The sequence below is a fragment of the Alligator mississippiensis genome, chromosome 5 (assembly GCF_030867095.1).
Source record: "Alligator mississippiensis isolate rAllMis1 chromosome 5, rAllMis1, whole genome shotgun sequence".
Lineage (NCBI taxonomy): Eukaryota > Metazoa > Chordata > Crocodylia > Alligatoridae > Alligator > Alligator mississippiensis.
The window spans coordinates 217,649,474-217,671,692 of NC_081828.1; the positions used below are offsets into that span (position 1 = coordinate 217,649,474).

A 22,219-nucleotide genomic window follows, 5' to 3' on the forward strand; every position below is an offset into this window, starting at 1 on the left:
TTATAATCCCTATTCTATGATGATATCTTTGAGCTTTAATAAATCTTAAATTAAAACCATCTTTATGGGGGGGGGGTTTAAAAGCATCTTTAAAAAAAATCAAAAATAGGATTAAATTGAAAAAAAAACTGATCTAAAAAAAACCAAACCACTGATTTTTACCCACCTGTCTTTGAGTATGAATGCACTGAAGTTCTGTACACTGGGCCCAAGCAAGGCTTCAGGTTAACTTAATATTTCTTTTACATTAACAGGTAAGGGACTATTTAGAAAAGTGGGAAGTGTACAAGTACATGGGGTGAGGCGCAATGCACCCAAGGGTGCTAAGGGGGTTGGCCAATGGAACTGCAGAGCCACCGGCTGTTATCTTTGAAAACTCATGGTGATGGGGACAGGTGCCAGACAACTGGAAAAGGGTAAATATAATGCCCATCTTTAAGAAAGGGAAGGAGGAGGATCTGGGGAACAACGGACAGGTCAGCCTCACCTCAGTACCTGGAAAAATTATGGAGCAAGTCCCCGAGGAATCTATTTCTAAACACTTGAAGGAGAAGAAGGTAATTAGGAATAGTCAACATGATTGACCAATGGCAAGTCATGCCTGACCAACCAGACTGCATTGTATGATGAGATGACAGGCTCTGTGGATGCAGGGAGTAGATGTGATATACCTTGACTTTACCAAGTTTTTTTTTTTATGTGGTCTCCCACAACATACACATAAGCAAGCTAAGGAAGTATGGATTGGATGAATGGACTGAAAGGTGGAGAGAAAACTGGCTGAATTGTCAGGCTCACAGGGTAACAAAGCTATGGCTCAATGTCTAGTTTGTAGCCAGTATCAAGTGGAGTGCACCAGGAGGTGGTCCTGGAGCCAGTTTTGTTCAATATCTTCATCAGTGACCTGGAAGATGGGATGCACTGCACCCTCAGCAAGGTTGCAGTTGACACCAAACTGGGAGGAGTACAAGACACACTAGAAGGGAGGGCTAGGATTCAGAGAGACCTAAAGAAATTGGAGGATTGGGCCAAAAGAAATCTCATGAGGTTCAATAAAAACAAGTGCAAAGTCCTGTATTTGGGATGGAATAATCCCATGCACCAGTACCGGCTGGGGGATGATTGGCCAAGCAGCAGCTTTGCAGAAAATGTCTTGGGGGTGACAGTGGACAAGAAACTCAATAGCAGCCAGCAGTGTGCCCTTGTTGCTGACAAGGCTAATGGCATACTGGGCTGCATTAGGAGTGTTGCCAACAGATTGGGGGAAGCGATTCTTCCCCTCTGTTCAGCACTGGTGAGGCTACATCTGGAGTCGTGTGTTCAGTTTTGGGCCCACTACAGAAAGGATGTGGACACATTGGAAACAGTCCAGCAGAGGGAAATGAAAATGGCTCAGGGGCTGGGGCACATGACTTGTGAGGAAAGGCTGAGGGAACTGGGCTTATTTAGTCTGGAGAAGAGAAGACTGAGGGAAGCATTTAATAGCAGCCTTCAACTCCCTGCAGGGGGGTTACAAAGAGGATGGAGCTGAACTGTTCTCAGTGGGGGCACATGACAGGACAAGGAGCAATGGGCTCAGGCTGCAGCAAGGAAAGTTGAGGTTGGATATTAGGAAAAACCTCTCACAAGGAGGGTAGTAAAGCACTGGAACAGGTTACCCAGACAGGTGGTGAGATCTCCATCCTTGGAGGTTTTTAAGACCCGGCTATGGGATGATGCAGTTGGGGCTGGTCCTGCTCTAAGCAGGGGGTTGGACTAGTTGATCATCTGAGGTTCTTTCCAACCCTCATTTTCTATGATCCTATTTTAACTGTTTGGGCAGGGTCCTCTTAAATCAGAGCACCTCTGGCCTAAAGGTTTAGCTTCTCTAACTCTAAGTCTAAAGTTTGGATAGGTTGTCAGCTCCTGCCTCAGGCAGCATCTACTTGGCTGAAAAAAAACTGCTGCAGGCAATGCAAGTACTATACTCAGAGTTCACACTTGTAGGGGACACTCCAGATTTCAAAGGGTTTGAATGTAATATGAACAAGTGAAGTGGTCAGCCTCCCTACGCATGAGGTGTTACTGCAATTTGATAGACGGGGAAACAAAGTGCCTTTGTGACATGCATAAGGACCCCCAGAACTCCAAGACAACCAGAGACAGAATCCAGGCCTCCTGACCCCCATGTGTACTCCTTTCCCCAAGACACCCCCATCTCTAACCTGTTTTATTCTTAGGTGCACAGTTCTAGGATGACACCTACAGGTCCCCCTTACAACAATGGCTGCAAACACACAAAATGTAAAAACACCACCACAAAGACTTGCGTGAGTTTTATATCCGTTACCTGGTGACGTTTGACAATATCCTTTAGCTTGTTAGCCAACTTCAGCTCTATATCTGGAATGAGGTAGATGATTGGTCTGCTCAAACAATTATTCTAGAGGAGAAAGAGAGAACTTTAAATCCAGCATTCATAGACTACACATATGAATCCATCAGGAATTCATCTACTAAACACTGCTGCTTAACTTCATCATGAGTCTCTTGTCACGTGAACTGGCTTGTTCTTGCATTTAACAGCTCAATTCAAAGCCTAGTGAAGTTCCAAGCATCTTTTTGTTAGCTTCAGTGCATTTTGGATCAGGTCCTAACTTTCCATTTACAACAGCACTGTTAAGCATCTTTAATAAAGCCCTGATTAGAGTCTAACCCTGCTGTACTAATGTGTACTGGTTCCTATACTACTGAGGACAGCGATAATAACCATATTAAATAAGCATTTACTTAAAGGGAATGTTTACTTATCTCTGTAGAATCACAGTGAAACAAAAGATATAAATAAAATATCAGTAAAAACTAAAGAATACTGTCACATTTTGGATTCCTTTCCTCCCATTCTTGGTTTTACCAAAATACTTGAAAAGTATGCCTACACGATTATCATGGCATTATCCTCAGTGGTACTAATAAATTAACATTTTAATTTGTCCTCCTTGAGTGGTGGGCAAGGTATCTATCTGTTGCACAGCACAAGGGATTAGTGGTAGAATACTATTTATTCCACCTTCAGGCTAATAGTCAAAATTTGACTACCCACATAGCCTCAAGTTTAACAGCTACTTTCTGGTAGCTATTCAGTGGCTCAGACAAAGCAAGTTGCAAGTCTCAGTTCAGATCATAGTAGAGAGAATCAGAAACTGGATCTTTTGGGGCAGTTTGAAGAAGAACCAATGATTGAATGGACAAGCAAACTATCTGCTCAATCCAAGAGTTGGAATGAGCTGGGCTGCTGCTGTTTCCAGTGCTACTCTTCCATTTCCTCTGCTGATAACCCAGCACTTCTCATCAGTAAAATTTACCTAAATAACATTTTCCTTTCACATAAGTAGTCTACCTTTTGCAAGAGCAGACCCATTTAACAGATTCTGACCACATTATTTCTTAAATCCTCATACTCTGGCATTTGAGTCTAGAAAAAGGATTGCACAGATCCTCAAATTTTATCTTAAAGGAAAATTAGCCCCCAATTTAAAATGGATTTTGAGCAGTTTCCCTGCAGTTAAGTGTTTCCTCTAGCTCTACCTCACTAATTAATGAGAATTTCTAAATGAGATCACAGGAAGAGATTAAGAATTAGAGAGAAACTTTTCTGCAAAGACGCAGCTTGGGATTCTCATGAGTGTCACCAAAGGTCACCTGAGGCATCCAAAAGACACTGAACCACTCCCCCAGGGGGATGAAATATACTGAGAAACTAAACAAAATGTTTGTAGCAATAAGTTTCTTGCCTGCACTAGCATCTTCTCAATGTTAATGAACATCTCCACATTACGATCCATTCGGGATGGGTTCTGCAGATCAAACCTCCGCCTTAAGTGAAGAATATAGTTTACAAAATGAGACAAAAATGATGCTTTACATTAATAGAGCATTAATACAAGACAGTTTTGTGCAGTTGCTGCACGTGAATGTAGAATTATGAGCACATGTTCAATATTTCAGCCCCAATGTTGTACTTCTGCTTCCCTTAAAAAAAGTCCTCATATAAGAGAAAAAAATTGCAGAGATCATGTGACCTGTTAACAGCAAACTAAGACTGAAGATAGCCAACATGATCAGCAAGGGCGGGTAGCCAATTAACTATATTACTTTGGCCTCCACTGGGATTAGACAGAATAGCAATTAAATAAATGCAGCTCAGCTGCTGGAGACATGGCTCAGGTTTGTATCAGCGACTGATGAGACGGGAACAGTGGGAGCACAGGCAAACAGAGCATCATGTCTCTAAACATTTCCCATTGTGTTCACTAGCCTGTTAGCTGGAAGTGCAAGTGGCACAGCTCAAATCCACTACTGTACTTTTCTGAGCTAGGTATACATGGCAGAGAAGGCTGAGGAAGAGAGATTTACTACTCCACACACAGTGCACTCAAAACATTCATGCTTGCATTTAACTGGGGTCTATAGTCAATTTTCAAGTGGGAATGTCACAGTAAATACAAAAATCACTGTCCTTGATTTAAACAATTTCTTGCCGCTAAATCTGAGCAACGTGTTTTAGAAAGCAACTTGAATTACAAAGATATACAAGACATGTCCATTTGTGCAATTTAACTGCCTTTTCCTGCCATTTCTGGGCTAGCAAAACCAAGAAAGGTAGTTCTCCAAGCCAGATCATTCAAAAACAGAAAGACAAGTACCATTAAAAACCTCGAAGAATCACATCTGAGATAAAACTGCACACAATATCATTGAGTCAAGTCAGTGAGGAAACATCTCAGTCTCAAAAAGACTGAGCCTCAAAGCTGATTTTTCCAGTGCTGTTTCCCTCCCCGCTTCACATGGACAAGAGTAACACCACACACTAGTTTGAGGAAGCAGCAGGAAAAGAGATGGAAAAGTGCCAGAGCTTTGCTTTCACTAAGATTTCAGCAACTGGGAAGTAAGTTTGCTGGAAGAAGAAAAATTAAAAGAATAGTTACTGTGTGAAAGTTACTTGAGCTGCTTTACCATTAAAAGCTCAGGAGGTAGCAGGAAAAAAAGAAAAGTATCATTCCATAGATCCCAGCCAGATACCCCATACCAAGTTTTAGCAATGCTGGAAGAGAGGAAGGTTTTTAAAGTAATTCAATTCATGGCAGCTTCTTGTCATTTCATGCTCTGCTAACAAATTTAAGAGACATGGTCAAATCCACACTAAAACAATGTTTTGGTACAGCTATTTTTGTAACACAGCCTTGATTTACTCGAGGCTGGTTGGATGGCTTCCTGCTCCAGGAATAATTCAACGCTTATCTAAAAAAAGAAGAGAAATTAAAACTAAATGGAAAAAACCCTCTGCCATCATTCTGAGCTGCTACCCCTTTTATATTTACTATATTTTCATCCTCAGTTGGAGATTTTGCATTTTTCTTAAACACAGCAGCTTACCATCCTTGTTCATTCTTATACTTGTAAGCAGCACCAAGAACGTGACATAACGTGCCTCCAGCTTTGAAATCCAGGAAGCACTTTGCCTAGAAACAAAGAAAAAATGAGAAAGATGTAACAGTAAAACACTCACTTTCATGCAACATAACATTGCATACACTACTCTCATACAGGACAGAAATAAAGTTCTTAGCTGGACCTTGCTTTATAAAAGCTTTACTCTTCACTCCTTATAAAAGGCTAAATTCATGTCATTTCAGAAGTAAAGTTTGAGTCTACACACAAAGATCAGTTGCATCCTACGCTTTACCTAACACGGTCTATCATACTGCCATAACACCAGCAGCCTGGTGCAAGATTCCTCCAATACTATAAAAAACCCAGAGTTTTGGCCTTCGTCCCTCTTGACTGGGAGACAGGGAAGCTCAGCATTCACTTAAAACATTCCAGCTGTTTTCCTAAAGCAGGATCCTCGGAAATGCAAGCAGATGTAAATCAGCTGCCACAGTGAAAAGAATTAAGCTGCTGTGCTTCGCTTCAGAAGCAGGATTGTGGACAGCAGGCTGCTTTTTTTTTTTTTTTTTAATGTTTAGTTTGCAAAGTTCAGGAAAAAGTTCTCTTACAGGCTCACTCCAACTAAATCCAACTCCTTTTAGGCCAGAAATGTAAGCACCATTCCACAAGCAAGCTGAACACACTGTGCACAACACACTGTGCAGAATGACATTTTAGATAGAAATACAGAATTGAGGCTAGAATTGCAGCAATGAAGAGACCGAAAGGGTCCGTTAGACCCCCATTTAATCCAGTCCCTCCGTTTCATGTAAGACCATTTTCTACAGCTGACTTTCCAGAGTTTTTGTCAGTCTCATTTGAAACTGGAAAGCATGCTTCAGAGTGTAACCTTATTTATGAGGATTACTAGACAGTTTAACATCCATATCTGGGAGAAGCAAACATCTCTGTCTGGAAAAGCAAGAAAGGGCAGACATTTAGAAAGTTCAATTACGGGCCAAGACTTCAAACGGTCAGACTTACGTTCACAGAAAAGACCATTCCATTTAACTGTTTTTAAAAACAATAAGACAATTATAGTTAAAATGTTGGCACAGGTGTTATCATTTGGAGCAATACACAGTGACAGCTTTTAGGAGCTAACCCATTTAAAAAGCTATTTACAGGATATAAGGTGGCAGTTTGGGCAGCCTGAAGCAATCTATATACAGCAGCCCTAGATGATGGAGGGAAGTTTGCATTCTGCAATTCCCGACAGTGTGAGAAGGAATCTTCAGATCTCACCTGTAACATTATTTGTCATAAACTTCAAATTAATCTCATTTAAGTAATGAAAGGCTGTTTATACATAACAGGTGGGCCTACCTTTATTAACTATGATGCAAAATTTCTCATTTCTAACCCAAACAACAGAGCTTAGCAACTGCTCTAATAAACTTAAAAAGCAGCAAACAACTTAGGCTGCCTTTTAGTAATTTTCCAAAGGTGAATTTTACCTGCAAAGAAACCTGGTTATATACCAGAAGGTTTGGTTTTAAAATGTATCTCCTTTCTTAAGTAAGCTTCAGACACAAAAATAGAATTCTCTCCAAATACAGGAATGATAAAATGAGGCAAATCAATCATCTAGACTTGCTTCCACAAGAATCTATATTCCCTTGATGCTCGTCTCTAACGCTAGAGAAATGCTGCAACAGAAGGAGAACTCATGTTATATTATTTACTTGCTATTTACTTGTTTATGTTATATTATTTACTTGCTTAAAGCGCAAGAAAGAGCTCAGTTGTAATTCAAGCCATACCTGCCTCCCCTCCGTGTATAAGCTTACAGCAGAATACACCCTGCATTTCAGTATTAAAAGCATCCCCCCACAGGAAAGAAACATTTTGAGATTCCTGAGCAGGTCAGCATGTCAGTCCTGTGTCAAGGATCTCAAGTTATCCTTTAAGCACACCATGATATCTTGCCTTGTGCCAGGCCACAGAGCCACATGCAGGGAAACGGTCTCCTGTACTCCCAGTGTTCCCACTACTGGCACCTAAACATAAGAGAAGGAACAAAAAGGATGGAAGGTAGGAGACAGGTCTGTGGTCTGGGGGATTTATTAGAGAGGACGTGGGGAAAGAAATGGGTACAGAAGAGGGCAACAGGGCAGGAAAACTGAACCGCTAAAGCACCTCCTCCCCTAAACACTGGAATAGAAGCCAGGAGACGTCAAGTCGTAGTAGACCCTCTGGGTCAGCAATTCCCAACATGCCCACTACAAAGCATGCGCCTCCTCACCCTCCGGAGCCAGGTGACACATGCAGAGAGCTCACACCTAGCATATTCACACAAGCCTGTGTAAACAGCTTGCTATTTGCGGCCAAACTGGGAAAAAGAAAAGAAAAGTTCAGATCAAACTGACACAAGTATTTTGGTTGTCTTTTGCTACAACAGTGACATCCCAGTCTGGGCATCTTGGCTAGGGACAGAAATGACACAAACTGGTATAAACGATCAGAAACCGATTCTAATCTGTAACAGAACAGAAGTTCGGTGTACATAAACCACTTTCAAAATGCCTGAAACCAGTTAAAGATAGACCTGGATGGATGCAGCATCAGACAACTGATTTAGGTTAAATCAGTTTACTGAACTTCTGTCCAGATCCCCTCCAGATTCAAGTTAACTCACAGTCCCCCAGCATCCCAGGATGCTTTGCACCTCCCCTGCAAACATTCCCTCAGGGTGGGCAGGCTAGCCTTGGCCCAAGCTGTCTGCTCCAGCTGAGCAGGGAGGTGTGCTCTAGCGCTGCCCGGCTTCTGGCCTGGGCCACTGCAGGCATGTGGCTGCATTTCCGGAATCAAAAGTGAATGTCTGTTCCCTTGCTTTATCGGTTCAACCCATGCAGCTTAGACTAACCTGCAGAGATTAAACTGATTCAGCTTCAGGCTTTCTGACTGTCTGTACTTAGCCCTTAAATCACAAAACCACAGAAGGGCCCACCCCCTTTCACTCAACAACCTAGTTGTTAGGGCACTCGCCCAAGAGTAAGAGATTCATTAACCTGCAGATCTCATTTACCCACAGACCGCACTCGCCCCCCGCCATAGGACACTGTGGAGGAGGTGCTCTCAATCTCTCCTACTCATGCTACTCTTACTCTGTAAAACAAGGAATATTCTTTGGAGCAAGAACTGCCTCCACTTTTCAAGCACAGTACCCAAGCCACCACTGTGCCAACTGCTCAATCCGTTCCTTGTTTTACTGCAGAAAATTCAAAGTTTCACATCTTCATGAAATAACTATCTTCTGACCAGCCTTCCTTAGACTGGCGTTTTATGAGCAGCTGACTTCTGGGGGCCAAGTTGAAAAGGCCATAGTGGTAGGACAGCTATCGGATCACAGTTTGTGTTGGGAGCATTTCAGACCTCATTTCTGCCCAACTGTTTAGAGCAAAAGGGGTCATTTTCCTTTACAAAGGGCTGTGTGACACTCCGGGAGCATCTGGCAAAGCGGGGCTGATGCCAAGCTAGAAAGAGAATGTTTCTTCACTTTACTGACAAACTTTCTGTATCTCATGCGTTCGTATGGGAACTAAAATGAAGCGCTTTGTATATTAAGGCTAAAATTGCTAATAGATTTCAGAGGTATTTGGAGAGAGACTGAATTATCCTGGCCTACGAACAATGTAAACAAGACTTCTGCAAGCACTTAATTAGGGATAAGGATGGGGGGAAGGGCTGCTCTTGGCCTGCCATCTGTTTGGTACTGCAGAGGAAACAAAAAAGGTAAAGAAAGGTTTCAAAGCTGCTGCACACACCTGCCAACTCATTTGCCCACAGTAGTCCAATCCTACTCTTATTTAGAAAAAAACAAAGGGGCCTTTGTTGTCTCAGAGCAGGACAAAAGGAGTTAGGACAGCTGGGTTTTCTTTCTGCCTCTGCCACTGGCTGAAGGCCTGACATTGGACTCACTATATCAATGTATCCATTAATAGCATGGGGCCGATAGCCCCTGCCCCCCAACACCTGCGGTACAGGTACTAGTTGTGACCAGTCCCAATGTAGGGCAAGAGAATTCCTCGAGGCCAGATGTGAGGTACCCTCACAAAACGGCCACTAGAAATTTGACTAGGTGATCATGGAGATAGTGGCAGCCAGAACCAGTGTCCCCATCTCCAGCAGGAAGCAGGACTCTGTGTAGCTCATCTGCTCCAACACTAGCACCAGATGCCTCCTCCCTGGACACACTCTGCAAAGGCTCTTCTTCACCGAATAAGCTGTACGTCTGCGTACCACTGACTACAAGCATCACGTGGAGCCTGATACAGACCAAATGGCTGTCAAACACACTCAAAGGTGAGACAGAGGCAAGGCTGCTCCTTTGGGTTTATCAAACAGAAACGGAGATCATATCAGAGGCACTCAAGTTGGCGGCACAGCCCTGCAGACTGAATTAGTGTAGGCCAGCCTCAAGTCAAACAACATAACCTGGGGCAGACAAACCGCCAAGCAGCCTTGCTTCCTCCTCAGTTGTGGGGTGGGTGGGTAGCGCGTAGAAGAAACCAAGCAAGGAACACACACACACACACACACACAAGATGAGATGTGTTACCACAGCAAACTGAATTTTTGGTTGTAGCCGTGTTGGTCTAAAGACAAAGGCAGGCAAGGTTCTTTGGGTAGATGTGATCTTTTATTAGACCAACTGAATAGTTGGAAAAAAGATCTTTGCAAGCTTTTGGGCACAGTCACCCTTCTTCAGGCATAGGGAGCCTCTGCTGATGCACTGAAACACCACAGACAGAGTCTCCACATGCACGAGTACTGGAGCACGTACCAAGGTATTACATAGCTAGCACAAAGTTGGTGAAGCAGCTGCCAGCCACTGCAACTCCAATGGTGATGAGGATAGCCACATGCCAGTGTATTATCAAATCGTGTGACCAGAGCACACGAGTGCCAACATGCTGACCCATGCTCAGGCAGGAGACTGTCCCTCACAAACGTCATCAAGAGAAAAGGACCTACCTGGAAAACCAGACCATTACTAACATGCACGTACAACAGCTCCGAAACCATGCAAAAAAGCTAAACCAGTAAAGGTGCAAGTTCTGCTGGCAATTAAGGAACTGACTAAAAAAAAAGGTTCCAGGTCAGTAGCTACCTTTAGGAGGAGGCGCACAGCAGTCGACAGGGTACATGGCACATGCTCCATCCTGCTTGGACCATTCATGTCTCAGTAGGAAGGAGAAACCTGGAAGCAAGGGCTCTGGCTAATTCAATCTTTACAGAAAAGCTCCTGAATAAGATTTATCAGTCAGGACCAGGTTTTCAAAATTAGGATCCAAAACCAGCGGCATAATCACGTGTTACAAAACTAAATGTACACACGCAAAACCAGCAGCTACCTTTTAGTCTATACCAGTTTCTCCCTCATATTCCAAATTCATGATAAGTAAGGTATAAACTATGCCCCACTGACACTAAGACTCGAACCTTACCTCAGGTACCCAGCTGGAGGGAGAGGTTTTGCTCAGGATAAAACCAGGTGCCAGAATTGGGATCAAAAATGAATTTTTCCAGCATGTCAGACTGGCAAGGAGCGAATGAGTTTTTGCCTCCCTCTGTAGCATGTAGCCTCTTCCTCGCAGCCTCCAAAGACATTAACCAAAATATTTCCCTGCATTTCAGTGACAGGACACTGATGGGACCCTTGCCACCATCGCTTTTTGTGCAAGTCATGCTCTGAGGCAGTTTTGGTTTTCTTTTCATACGGGGATTTGTAGCTGTGGTCTTTGAAAGGAGCTAGAGTGGACAACGGCATGACTTTAGTGGGATAAAAGGTGGCCTGGGTACACCAGGGACTGGATCTAATGGCTGTTAGGTCCTTCTCAGTCTTAAATTTGAAGCAGTCTCTCCTCTGTGTGCAAGCCTAACAAAGAAATCCAAATGTTTCCACAGCCAGGACAAGCCAGTGGTTTGAACGCAGGCCTGAGAAATGGGACTCTCAAGTTGCCTTACTGACGGTAACTGGAGTTGTGGACAAGTTGCAACTCATCTACCTAAGTTTCCCCTAGGATAGAAACTCTGGGATACCTCCTACTAGCTTCATACATTAACTAATCCTTTGTGCATGTAACACTAAGAAGAGGAAAAGATGCATAGGGAAAACAGCCTGTCATTTGATAAAAATGCCAAGACATTATTACCAAAATAATATTCCCCTTTGTGTTGATCCATAGTTATAACCCATTAAAGGAATAAACTAGGTTTGTGACAAAACCAGTCCATTTTGTACCAATGAGATAAAAATCAGTCTATACCAGGCAAGCAGCAGCAAGCCACCTTCACGTGAAGCAGCAACACATTCCAACATTTAAAACAGCCCTTTTTTAGCATGTTTAACCATCAATTTAAAGCCAAGCTCTGTTCTCAAACTTATACAAGATGTGGCGCCAAGAAGAGCAGAATCTGCATAATTTTATCTTCATCTTAGCCAAGTAAGAAGTCATTTCCTCTGCCTCACCTAGGTGGGTTTTCTAGCTTAGCAGGAAGTAACATTTTAGCTTAGATGCAGTGCTCCACAACTGGGAGAGGTCTTACTCAATATTTACATTTCATTTCTTTTAGACGCTGCAACATCCCCAAGACTATGCAGCTTCGATACTACACTGGTTAGAGATTGTGTGGTCCTTCCTCACACTCATATAAGAAATCTGAATATATTAAGATGTTCTAGGCTTTCCAAGATCATTTATTCTATGAATTTATTTGTCATTAACAAACCAATTGTCTTGACCCCGTGACCAAGTCACAGACCCTCCACCTTTTTTTTTTAAGAAAGTATACATTTCCAACCTAACATAAGTCTATGTTTTACTAAAATGTAAAGTTATATGGGCAAAACCAATTTTAATTATACAACTGCAAAGCAGGTGAAGAGTATAGCACGTATATTGTATTTCACAACCCAAAAAGGAACTGAGTACTTTTCATACTGTAGTACAAGCTCATTATAACAAAACCCCCATGAGACAGAAAAGTGCACTAAAAGAGGATGTTTGCTATAAGGTTAGTTAATTTGCTCCATTATCATAATGAAAAAATGGCTTCCTGCTTTTGGGATTGCTAAAGGAGGAAGAGATTATAAACAGAGTTTCTTATAATAAGGCTGTGCTTTCTTTATTGAACATTAGGAAATGATTGTGAGACTCATACTGTTCAAAATGGTAGTCTTCTTTTAAAATGGTTTATCTATGGCAATCTGGATTCTTGCTAAGAGTTCTGTGGTAAGTTTCCATTATATAATTTGAAGTGAAAAGAACAATTTATTCAAGACAGAGATTTTACTGCAGTAGGAGGCATGAAGAATTGCTCAAATGCTGTTACAGGGTTAATTTAATGCCCTGTAGTGTTATACATTTAATATATTTTAATAAGTAGAAGAACAGCAAATGTGTGATGACTGTCATTTTGTTGTTCTCATCAATTAATTCAACAACAGGCTACTGTATTTGTGCCTACTCAAACAGCTAAAATTCTTAACAGACCCCTCACTGAGGGGTGCGAGACATTACAGCTCCATACAGTAAGCCATCCTGGGCCCCGAGGAGATTAGTTTAAATCTCTGGACTGGATGCCCGAGGCAGTGGGGCTGCTATCACTGCTGCCTTCACAAACAATCCTCTATTACCATGTCCTTCCCACTTAACGTGCCCACCTGTCATCTCTCATCACATTTGACCATAAGATCTTTGAGACTGGAACTCTTCCGCTGTTCCATATGTACAGAGCGCCTCTCTCAACGAGACGCTGATCTCCAGTTGGAATATGCAGATACATTTTACCAAGCTGGCAATAAGACCAAACAACATTAATTGTTCCTGACAGCTCTCAAAATATTATTCCAGATCATTTTTGTGACGACTGTAACAGTAGCAGGGGAAACAATTCCTGAATAGAAAAGTCACTTTTAGATTGGTGGCATCCATATAAATAAACACGAACTGTCCACTTAAAGCTCAGTGGAAATTTTAAAGAACAAGCTACAGAATCTGATGAAAAGTTCTCACTGAAATTCAAAGTACTCCTGGGTGTGGGTATCTCTGATGAAATAAAACCCTGGCGAATATATAGCTGCATCCTCAAATTTGATTTTTACAAGCATTGCTCTGCCAGCTGAAATTCAAAGTCCACCTATAATTCTAAAATGAACTGTTGAACACTACAGAAGCAGAAGGATATTTTAGGCTTAAAGTTAATATTACACAAGGACAACCACATCTCATCACCCTACCCATGTTAGGGATGGTCAGGACTCTAGAAGCAGACAGGTCTACTACTCAGTAGAAACACACTATTTGGCAGGAAAAAGTACTGAATGAACAAGAAAAGAAACTGTGCTACTGTCAACACAGCACACTCGTGACACTCTGATACTTACAGGAAGTTTGGTGAAGGCAGGATTGGTGACATGTTTTCCAAAGGCATCTTCCTGGAACTGTAGCAGCTGCACCACCAGCCCAGCCAATGTTTTATTGGTAGGAGCATCTGCTTGGACATACTGAAAGACACAAACACATACTAAATGGATGAGAGGAAGATGACACACTGATCTGTCAATTCACTGACCCATCCCAACCAGCTCCAGAGCATCATTTATTATCCAGTTTCTCCATTGGTTTGTATGTGGTCTTTGGTTTATATTGGTTTTCATATTCATTGAAAAAAGGGAATGTTAAAGAACCTACCTTTCTATAATAAGTGAACAGCAGCTAATTTTATGATTGCCATCTTAAAAATATCAGTCACTACCAAAATCTATATTTCTGCTTATTTGCTTTATTCCTTTAAAAACACGAAGCATAAATGCTTAAAGACACGGTCTAAGATCTTCCCTTGAGCATAATTAGCTAACCAAACTCAATATTTCTTTACAGATAAGGATTAAATACTTAAAGACAGAGATCAGATTAAAGTTGCAAAACTAATTCTGGCCTACACATATATACCGCCCGTTAACGCAACCTATGGGCTCCTTCTCTCTCAAATGAATTGCACGATGAACTCTGTGTTAATCCCACTAGTGTCTATTCATTAACATTCAGGGTGTTTGTGCACAAACAGGAAAAACAGACCCAGAAGATTAGATTTCTAAGTTTTGTAGTAATCTACAATCAGATGCTTTTCCCAAGCAGCATATTTCAGCACGTGGTTCTCTCATGCACATGTATACATGCATGTGTGCATATACATAGAATAGGTAGGGTTGGGAGTGTTGCGGCCAGGATGCTCCAAGAAATGTCTGAGAGGCAAGGATTTTCTGTCATATCTTTTATCAGACCACCTGCATAGCTGGGAAAGCTGCAGGATGCTCTCCCAACCATACATTTGGTCCAATAAAAAGTAGCACAGAAAACCCTTGCTTCTTTTAACAGCTGTCCATGGGACCACAATAAAATGCTTCCTTACTGGCAGCAACCTGATCCCCAGGTCAAACAACTTCCGAGGTAAAATGAGGTTATTGGCATTACTTCCTCATGCAGAATTTGACAGGTTAATAACATTAGCTGTTCAGTAAGAAGTCACTTAGGTTTTTTCTACTGAGTAACAACTTGGTATCAAAAATGCCTGCATCCCCCTGCAAATCCATTTAGCCCAATTTCTACAGTGCCTTGAAAAATTCATGAAGCCAAGACTACTGCGTTGCACTCAAAACTTCAAGATTTGCTGTTCTTTCTAAAAACGCTGAACATCTAGACATAGGAGGGAGATGGCTTTAAGTTATTTGTTAAATTAGGAAATTAATCCCTAGTCTAAGCTCTAAAACGAAGTAGCGTGTAGGCTGCAAAGGATGCTATAAAAGGCATGGATTTCTTCATAAGTTTACAGTAAAGAATACTGAAAGAAATTAAGTTATTTTAGTACTTCTTGTGGGAGCCAGGTTGACATATCCAGGCATTAAAGTTTGAATCAAAAAGATAAACAGGTGGCAGCGTAAGGTTCCCCAGGCTGTCTCTCCACATATGTCAAAAAGAACCTGGAAATACGTTCAGGAACGAAGAGGTAGGTGGGTGCTTCCTACCCTGTTCATCTCTTGCTTTTTTTTTTTTTTTTTTTTTGGCAGAGGTGTTTACTGTGGCAGTTTTATGTTGACAGCTTCCCAATACGAACTGAACAAGTCAAATCATTTCACACATGACACAGATTCATTTACCACCATAAACTGTATACAAAGGTGTGTTATTTTACGTGCATATGGTTATAAAAGGGTGAAGGTAACAGACAAATTGCTGCTTTGGGAATTTACAGTCGTAAGATTTACAGCTGAACTCCTTTACTTCTTCCTGATTTATCACATCCAACAAATGGTGAACAACCCTACTTGCATCTCCCAGGAAAGGGAGCCAACTTTGCACAGCAAAGAAAGGCACTCTATTTTGGCTGACTTTGCAAAGTTTTCTGAACCATCAAATGTAAGATATGTTCATCATCATGATGAACAAAGTTATCCTAGAATTAGTGTGCATATTACCATTCTATACATTTAGTTAGTAGTAGTAATAGGAGTTTTTAGATTAACATTCATGTAATGAAAGTGTATGAACCTGGAGTGTAAGATACCATATGAAAATATAAATCAAAAAACAGAATTATGTTTATCAAGACAGCTTTACTGTTGAACATTCAAGCAGCACAACTTGGCCACGCATACCCATAAAACAAAAGCTGGCACATCCAATTACAGACCAACCAGCTTCTAAAGCAGCTTGCATGTATCAGTCAGCGCACACCCCTTCCCTCTCGAGCTGAATGTGGAAAATAGCAAGCAGCCAGTTTGTGCATGCTCTCCATCCCTCCCAAGGTATGTGGAGTACATTCATTTATCTACAACAGGGGTTCCCAGCCTCATTAGGCTCAAGGAACCCCCTGGAAAATACCAGCTCTTCACGTCACTCATTTTTGGATTATGAAAACAGCAAGTCTCATGATGCAAAGGCTCAGGAAGCCCACACAATTTCAGAATGATTTTAACACCCTGGATTTCTTTTTGAAATCTCTGGGTTTATCTTGTGAATCAAGCATAAGTGTTTGCACACCCAACAATGCTAATATAGTGCGACACCCTTAAAAGGATCTTGTGGCCCTGTGGTTGAGAATCACCTATCTAGAATTGTTCAATAACACAACAGGCTCTGTAATCATGAAAACACATTTCACAACGAGGATCCATTCTGCCATCATTGCTTTTGCCTGGCTATAGTTTTATCCCTATGTGAAATCTTTTATACATTTATCTGAAAAATTGTGTCTAAATTAGCTATTTTCTTCATTTGATAAAACACTTTGATTTTAAAGCACTGAGCACGTGACCAAATCCTCTACAGGTGTGGAAACAGGAGCATAGAGCATGAGTGACCAAACTAACACCTGACTTGACAATATCTGTGTCCCAATCTGTATTTCTTTCTCCAAATGACACTGCTTACTTACAGCACTTGCAATGAATTGTATATTGGTGCTTTCCAAAGTGCACACAAACATTTGAAAACATAAGAGAAATTTGTCCTAGCTTATCACTTCTTAAAAAAAAAAAAAAACATACCTCTTACCCCTTCAGAAAAATGTTCACATGAGAACGTACCTAAATGTTTGCATATGCTTTGAGGAGTGAAATTTGTCATAGGAGGGTAGAGCTTCCCAGCCAAGTGTCTGTCCAACCTGCTCTTGAAAACTTCCAAGGACGGAGATTCCACAACTTCTCTAGGCAGCCTGTTGCAATGTGTGACCACCTTCAGAGTCAGAAAGTTCCTCCTAACCTCCAAACCCAAATGTCTCCTGCTAAAGATTGAGGCCATTGTTTCTAGTCCTGTCCCCTACAGCCACAGAGAAGAGCCATTTCCATGTTCTCTGTAATCCTTTAGTTATTTGAACACTTATCAAATCCCCACTCGGTCTCTCTCTTCTCCAGACTAAATAACCCTACTTCTTTCAAACTTTCCTCATAAGTCTTGCTTCATATTCATTGCTCTCCACTGGACTCTTCCCAATCTGTCCACATCCTTCTTAAAGCAGGGGGCCCAAAACTGGACACTGTACTCCAGGGAAGTTCTCCCCAGTGCTGAACAGAAAAGCATCACTTCCCTTGATTTGCAAGTGACACTCCTGTTAATACAACCCAGGGTGCTGCTGGCTACTTTTACAAGAGCAGGCTGTTGGTTCATATTCAACCTATGGTCCACTGTTGAATATGAGCCAAGGTCCCTCCAGGTCCCTCTCTGCAGTCCTGCAGCCGAGCCAGTTGTTCCTCCTGCAGCAGAGCCAGTTGTTCCCCAGTCTCTACTTGTGCATGCAATTCCATCCCAAGTGCAGGGCTTTGCACTTGTCCTTGCTGAATCTCAGTTGGCTGACCGCAGACCATTTCTTCAATCTATCTAGATCCTTCTGGATCCTAGCCCCACCCTCCGGAGTGTTTACAACTGCACCCAACTTGGTGTCATCTGCAAATTTGCTCAGATTGCACTCGAACCCATCATCCAAATCATTAATGAAGATGCTGAAAAATACCAGACCTAGGGCAGATCTCTAGGGAACCCAACTTGATAGCTCCTCCCAACTACACATTGAGCCAATGGCTCCGAAATCACTTCAGCCAATTCCTTTAGTACCCCAGCCTCAAGGGCATCCCATTCAGCCCTAATAACTTGAGAGCATCTAGCTTCTCTAAGCAACCCCTAACCTGTTCAGTCATCACTCTAGGCTATTTGTCTCCTTCCCTACCTTTGCTGCCAATTGCACTCATCACCAGCTAATTAACCCTATTGGTGAAGGCTGAAGTAAAAAAAGGCATTAAATACTTCAGCCTACGCTGCATCATCTGTAACTAGATTCCCTCCTGCATTCCCTAAGGGACCTATGGTTCCTCTGGTCTTCCTCTTACTTGGAGAATCCTTTTTTTACCCGACATCCCTGGCCAGCTGCATCTCAAACCGTGCCTTAGCCTTCCTAATGGTCCTTGCACACCCATATGATGCTCTTGTCCTCTTTCTTAGTACTACGACTGAGTTTCCCTTTTTGTAGGATTCCTTTCTGAGGTTGGACTCACTGAAGAGACTCCTCTCTATCCAGGCTGGTCTCCTGTCGCACTTCCCACTCTTCAACCACATCAGGACAGCTTGCTCTTGCACCCTTAAAAGAGCCTCCTTGATGTGCAGCCAACTCTCCTCGGTTCCTTCCCCTACTCAGACTTGCCTCCCAGGGGATCCTGGCCACCAGTTCCCCAAGTCCAGTGACCTTTCCTGGTGCTCTCCTTCCTTCCTCCCCTTAGGATTTTGAACTCTTTCATTTTGTCATCATTGTCACCCAGGGTGGATTTGACTTATATCAAATCAATTTAAATCACCGGTCAGAAAGCCTCAATCGAATTACTGTTTTCTACAAAACATGCATTCTTGTTGTTCAGTATCCTTTATTCATTTAAGTTCTTGAAACTCTGCACTTTTAGAGAGAGGTAAGGGCTTGACTGTGTACACAAACTTGCAGCAACCAGAGGGTTGATGGGTGGGTATGAGGTCTGCTATCTCTCATCTCCACACACTGCTGTTAACAAGGATGTTATCTCTGGAGACACAAATGTGCAGTTTGAGAACTGAAACAGCATCACAGAGATGCTTAATGGGATCTTCTAGACTGAGCACTGAGTCCCACTGGGTAGAGTGGTTTTCTTTCATCTTTACAAATCTATAGAGGAGCCTCTGGGAACCCCATAAGATTGAGCCCCTAATATAGTCCATGGCTTCTTGTGACCTATTTATAAAACTTTTCTAAAAAGGCTGCATAAATATATGGTCTCAAATGGTATATAATTAAAAGTTATAATCCCTATTCCATGAGCATATCTTTGAACTTTAACATATCTTAAATTATAAGTCTTTATACAGTTTATTTTTTAAAAGCATCTTAAAAAATAAATATTAGATAAAAAATTTGATCTAAATAAAAAAGTTTTTAATTTTATTTTTATTTTTATCCACCCTGCTGTCACCCAAGTTAACTTCCAACTTCTCATTTTCAACCATTTCCTCCCTGTTACATTCATTCCTTAGTAGTAACTATTGAATCGCTCTCTTTGAGATAACTAGCATCAGCACTCCCAGATATTATTTTGGGCTATCACTATCTTGCTGTTTTATTTTGAGCATGGCCAAGTGATTTAACTTCCACACTTCAGCCTCCCCCCACCCCCTCTTTGATAAGGATAAGACACTTCAATAAACCAAAGGGAAGACTTTAACGGCCTTTGTACACATCACAAAAATGGCCTTTAAAGTGGCTTAAATGCCCTTTTGCACTGCTTTAATGGCGTTGCTGTTAGCACAGATGGCGGCATATTCCCTTTTATGTGACTTTGGTACGTAGCAAGATAAAACACCTCCAAGGTGTTTTAGTTTGCTACCTAACAACATGAAACAGTGCACAGGGCGCTGGTGTAGCAAAACCCCCCGTTTTGTTTCGTTTTTTCTTTTAAAATGCATTTCCTCCCCTTCCCCAACCACTTCTGATTTTTCTTTCCCTCTCTATTCTCTATAGAGAAGTATAAATGAGCTAAGACATAGGATAAGCTTCACCATTTTACTTTGGTAGCAAGTTTTATTTGTTTTTTCTCCTTCTTTATATCGTATAATTATTATGTTTATATTGATTTTTACTGTTCTATATTACTGTTTTACCGGTGCTATATGATTTAGGCCTACATATGTAAGTTAGCATAAGTCATGTCAAGTTTCCATTTTGTTTGTCAAGTCTCCATCCTGTCCCCAGGCCCAGTTGTGTAACCCATGGCTCACACTACCCCTCCTATGTAACTTGGTTCTTGAATGAATGGGGATGAATGAGGGTGCTTGAGAGACAGTGGCAGTAGGTCTAAAAATAGCTCCCTCTGAATGACCGAACCATCAACACCAGTATCTGGACCAAGGACTCAGCCCTTGGTACCACCCTCAGCATTTAAGAAACAAAAGATGAGGCAACCCATCATTGTGCCAGGCTGCACGTGCTCAGTAAGAACACCTGGAGCCCTCTGGAACAGGACTGACCTTGCCTGGACAGGCCCTCCCCATAGGAGATCAGAGGTAGTCTGCCCCATAAAAGGGGTAGTAGAGACTTACTCTTTGGAATGTCCTCTCCATCTGGACCAGCACCACACCACCTATCCACCCAGAGGCCCTGCCAGCGACCCCGCTCTGGACAACACTTACTGGACAAGGACCCCTTTCCAACCTGGACAGGTAGCTATAACCCCCCACCCTCTCTTCAACCAAGGATTTGGACTCTGCTTCTCTTCTCCACCTGGACTCCAACCCTTCCACTGAGTCTCTTTCTCCTGCTGCCATTGTGAATGCGTGTGTATGCACGTGTGTGTGAACCAATAACTTCATGGGGCCGTGTAGTGTGTTGTTTGCGTAATAAACCTGTTATTTTGAAACCCCGAGTTGGGTTTTTGTCTGTTTCCTGGCTGTTTCCTCCTTGCCACCACTTATCTGCCTGCCGGCCCCCCCCCACCTCTAAGCTGTCAGCCTGTTTCTAGCCCCAAGCTCCCAGGTTTCTGCCTCTCTCTCTCTTTCCTGGCTGTCTCCTCCTTGCCACCACTTATCTGCACCCTCCCCCCCATAATATCTCAACTGTCTGCCTCAGTTTCCAGCCCCAGTCTACCTTAAGTTCCCCCAAGCCTCAGTTCCTCAGCCAGCTTCTCTCTAGTCTACCGGTTTTAATCTCAGTTCTGGCAACTTTCACTCCCTACACTTTAACTCTCTCTCTCTCTCACTTTAACCTTCCCCCAAGTATCCCAGGTACCCCAAGCACACACATACATACCATGCCATCCAAGTTAGGAACTTACCTATGTGTAGGTGGGTTGTGTGTGAACTGGTGAGTGTGTGTGTATATATAAATATGTAATTGTGTGTATGATATATAAATTAGTGATCTGTGTATGTGTACCGAGTGTGCGGGTAAGGACAATTGATTTTTGTCTAACTTTTGGGGTGTATGGTGTATGTGCTTGAATCAGTGGGGTATGCATGTGCCTAGGCTGGTTTGGATGTGTATGTGCATGAGCTGATAGTGTTTGTATGCACCTAACTGATTTGTGTGTTTGTATATGTGCAATTGTGTCACACCCTCCTGTCTAACAGCACAATATTGAGATCCTGAGAGTTGGCCTGACCCCACAGGGCAACATTCAAAGCTGACATGCTCAAGGCTCAGCGGGCCCCACGCAGCTCAGGGACCCAGCGGCAGCCCACACAGGCAGACTCCACTGAAGGGAAAAAAAAAAAGCAGCAAGCCTGATTATTTTTTCTCCCCAGAGCCTGCCTGCCTGAGCTGTGTGGGGCAGCTGTGGGGGTGGGGGGTGGGCAGTGCTTCCCTCCGTGACTGTGGTACCCACCAGGACTGCCCAGGCCAGCCAGGTGCTGCCTGGGTGACCCCCACACAACTCAGAGACCGCTCGGCCTGCTGGCAGGTTGCCCCCCCCGCAAGGGCAGGTAAGGATTGGGCAGGCCCCCACCCCTGTGTACACCCCACGGGGGTTTCATACTGGAAAGCAGTATCAAAGAGGCATTAACCTGCACTATTATTCCAAACAGATTCTTATAACCCAGTTTAATCTATTTTTGGGACATCAACAACAAAGCTGACAAGGCTCCTACTCTCCACAACAGGTAGACGGCAAGAATGAACCTGTGGAGAAGAAAATACAATAGAGGAAGTTTTAGAATAAGATTCTCAAGCAGGGACAGAG

General features: G+C 42.5%; 1 protein-coding gene across 3 annotated transcripts in view; it reads right to left on the bottom strand.

The window, feature by feature from the left end:
- The window catches only part of SMARCC1 (SWI/SNF related, matrix associated, actin dependent regulator of chromatin subfamily c member 1), a 136,446-nt gene that overhangs the window by 108,824 nt on the left and 5,403 nt on the right, over positions 1-22,219 (bottom strand). For all 3 annotated transcript variants that reach the window (XM_014604464.3, XM_059729271.1, XM_059729270.1), the window contains exons 2-5: positions 13,862-13,981; positions 5,416-5,501; positions 3,774-3,855; positions 2,330-2,422 (exon numbers count right to left, since the gene is read on the bottom strand). In XM_014604464.3, coding sequence (XP_014459950.3) covers positions 2,330-2,422; positions 3,774-3,855; positions 5,416-5,501; positions 13,862-13,981 — 381 coding nt within the window. The remainder of the gene's footprint in view (positions 1-2,329; positions 2,423-3,773; positions 3,856-5,415; positions 5,502-13,861; positions 13,982-22,219) is intronic.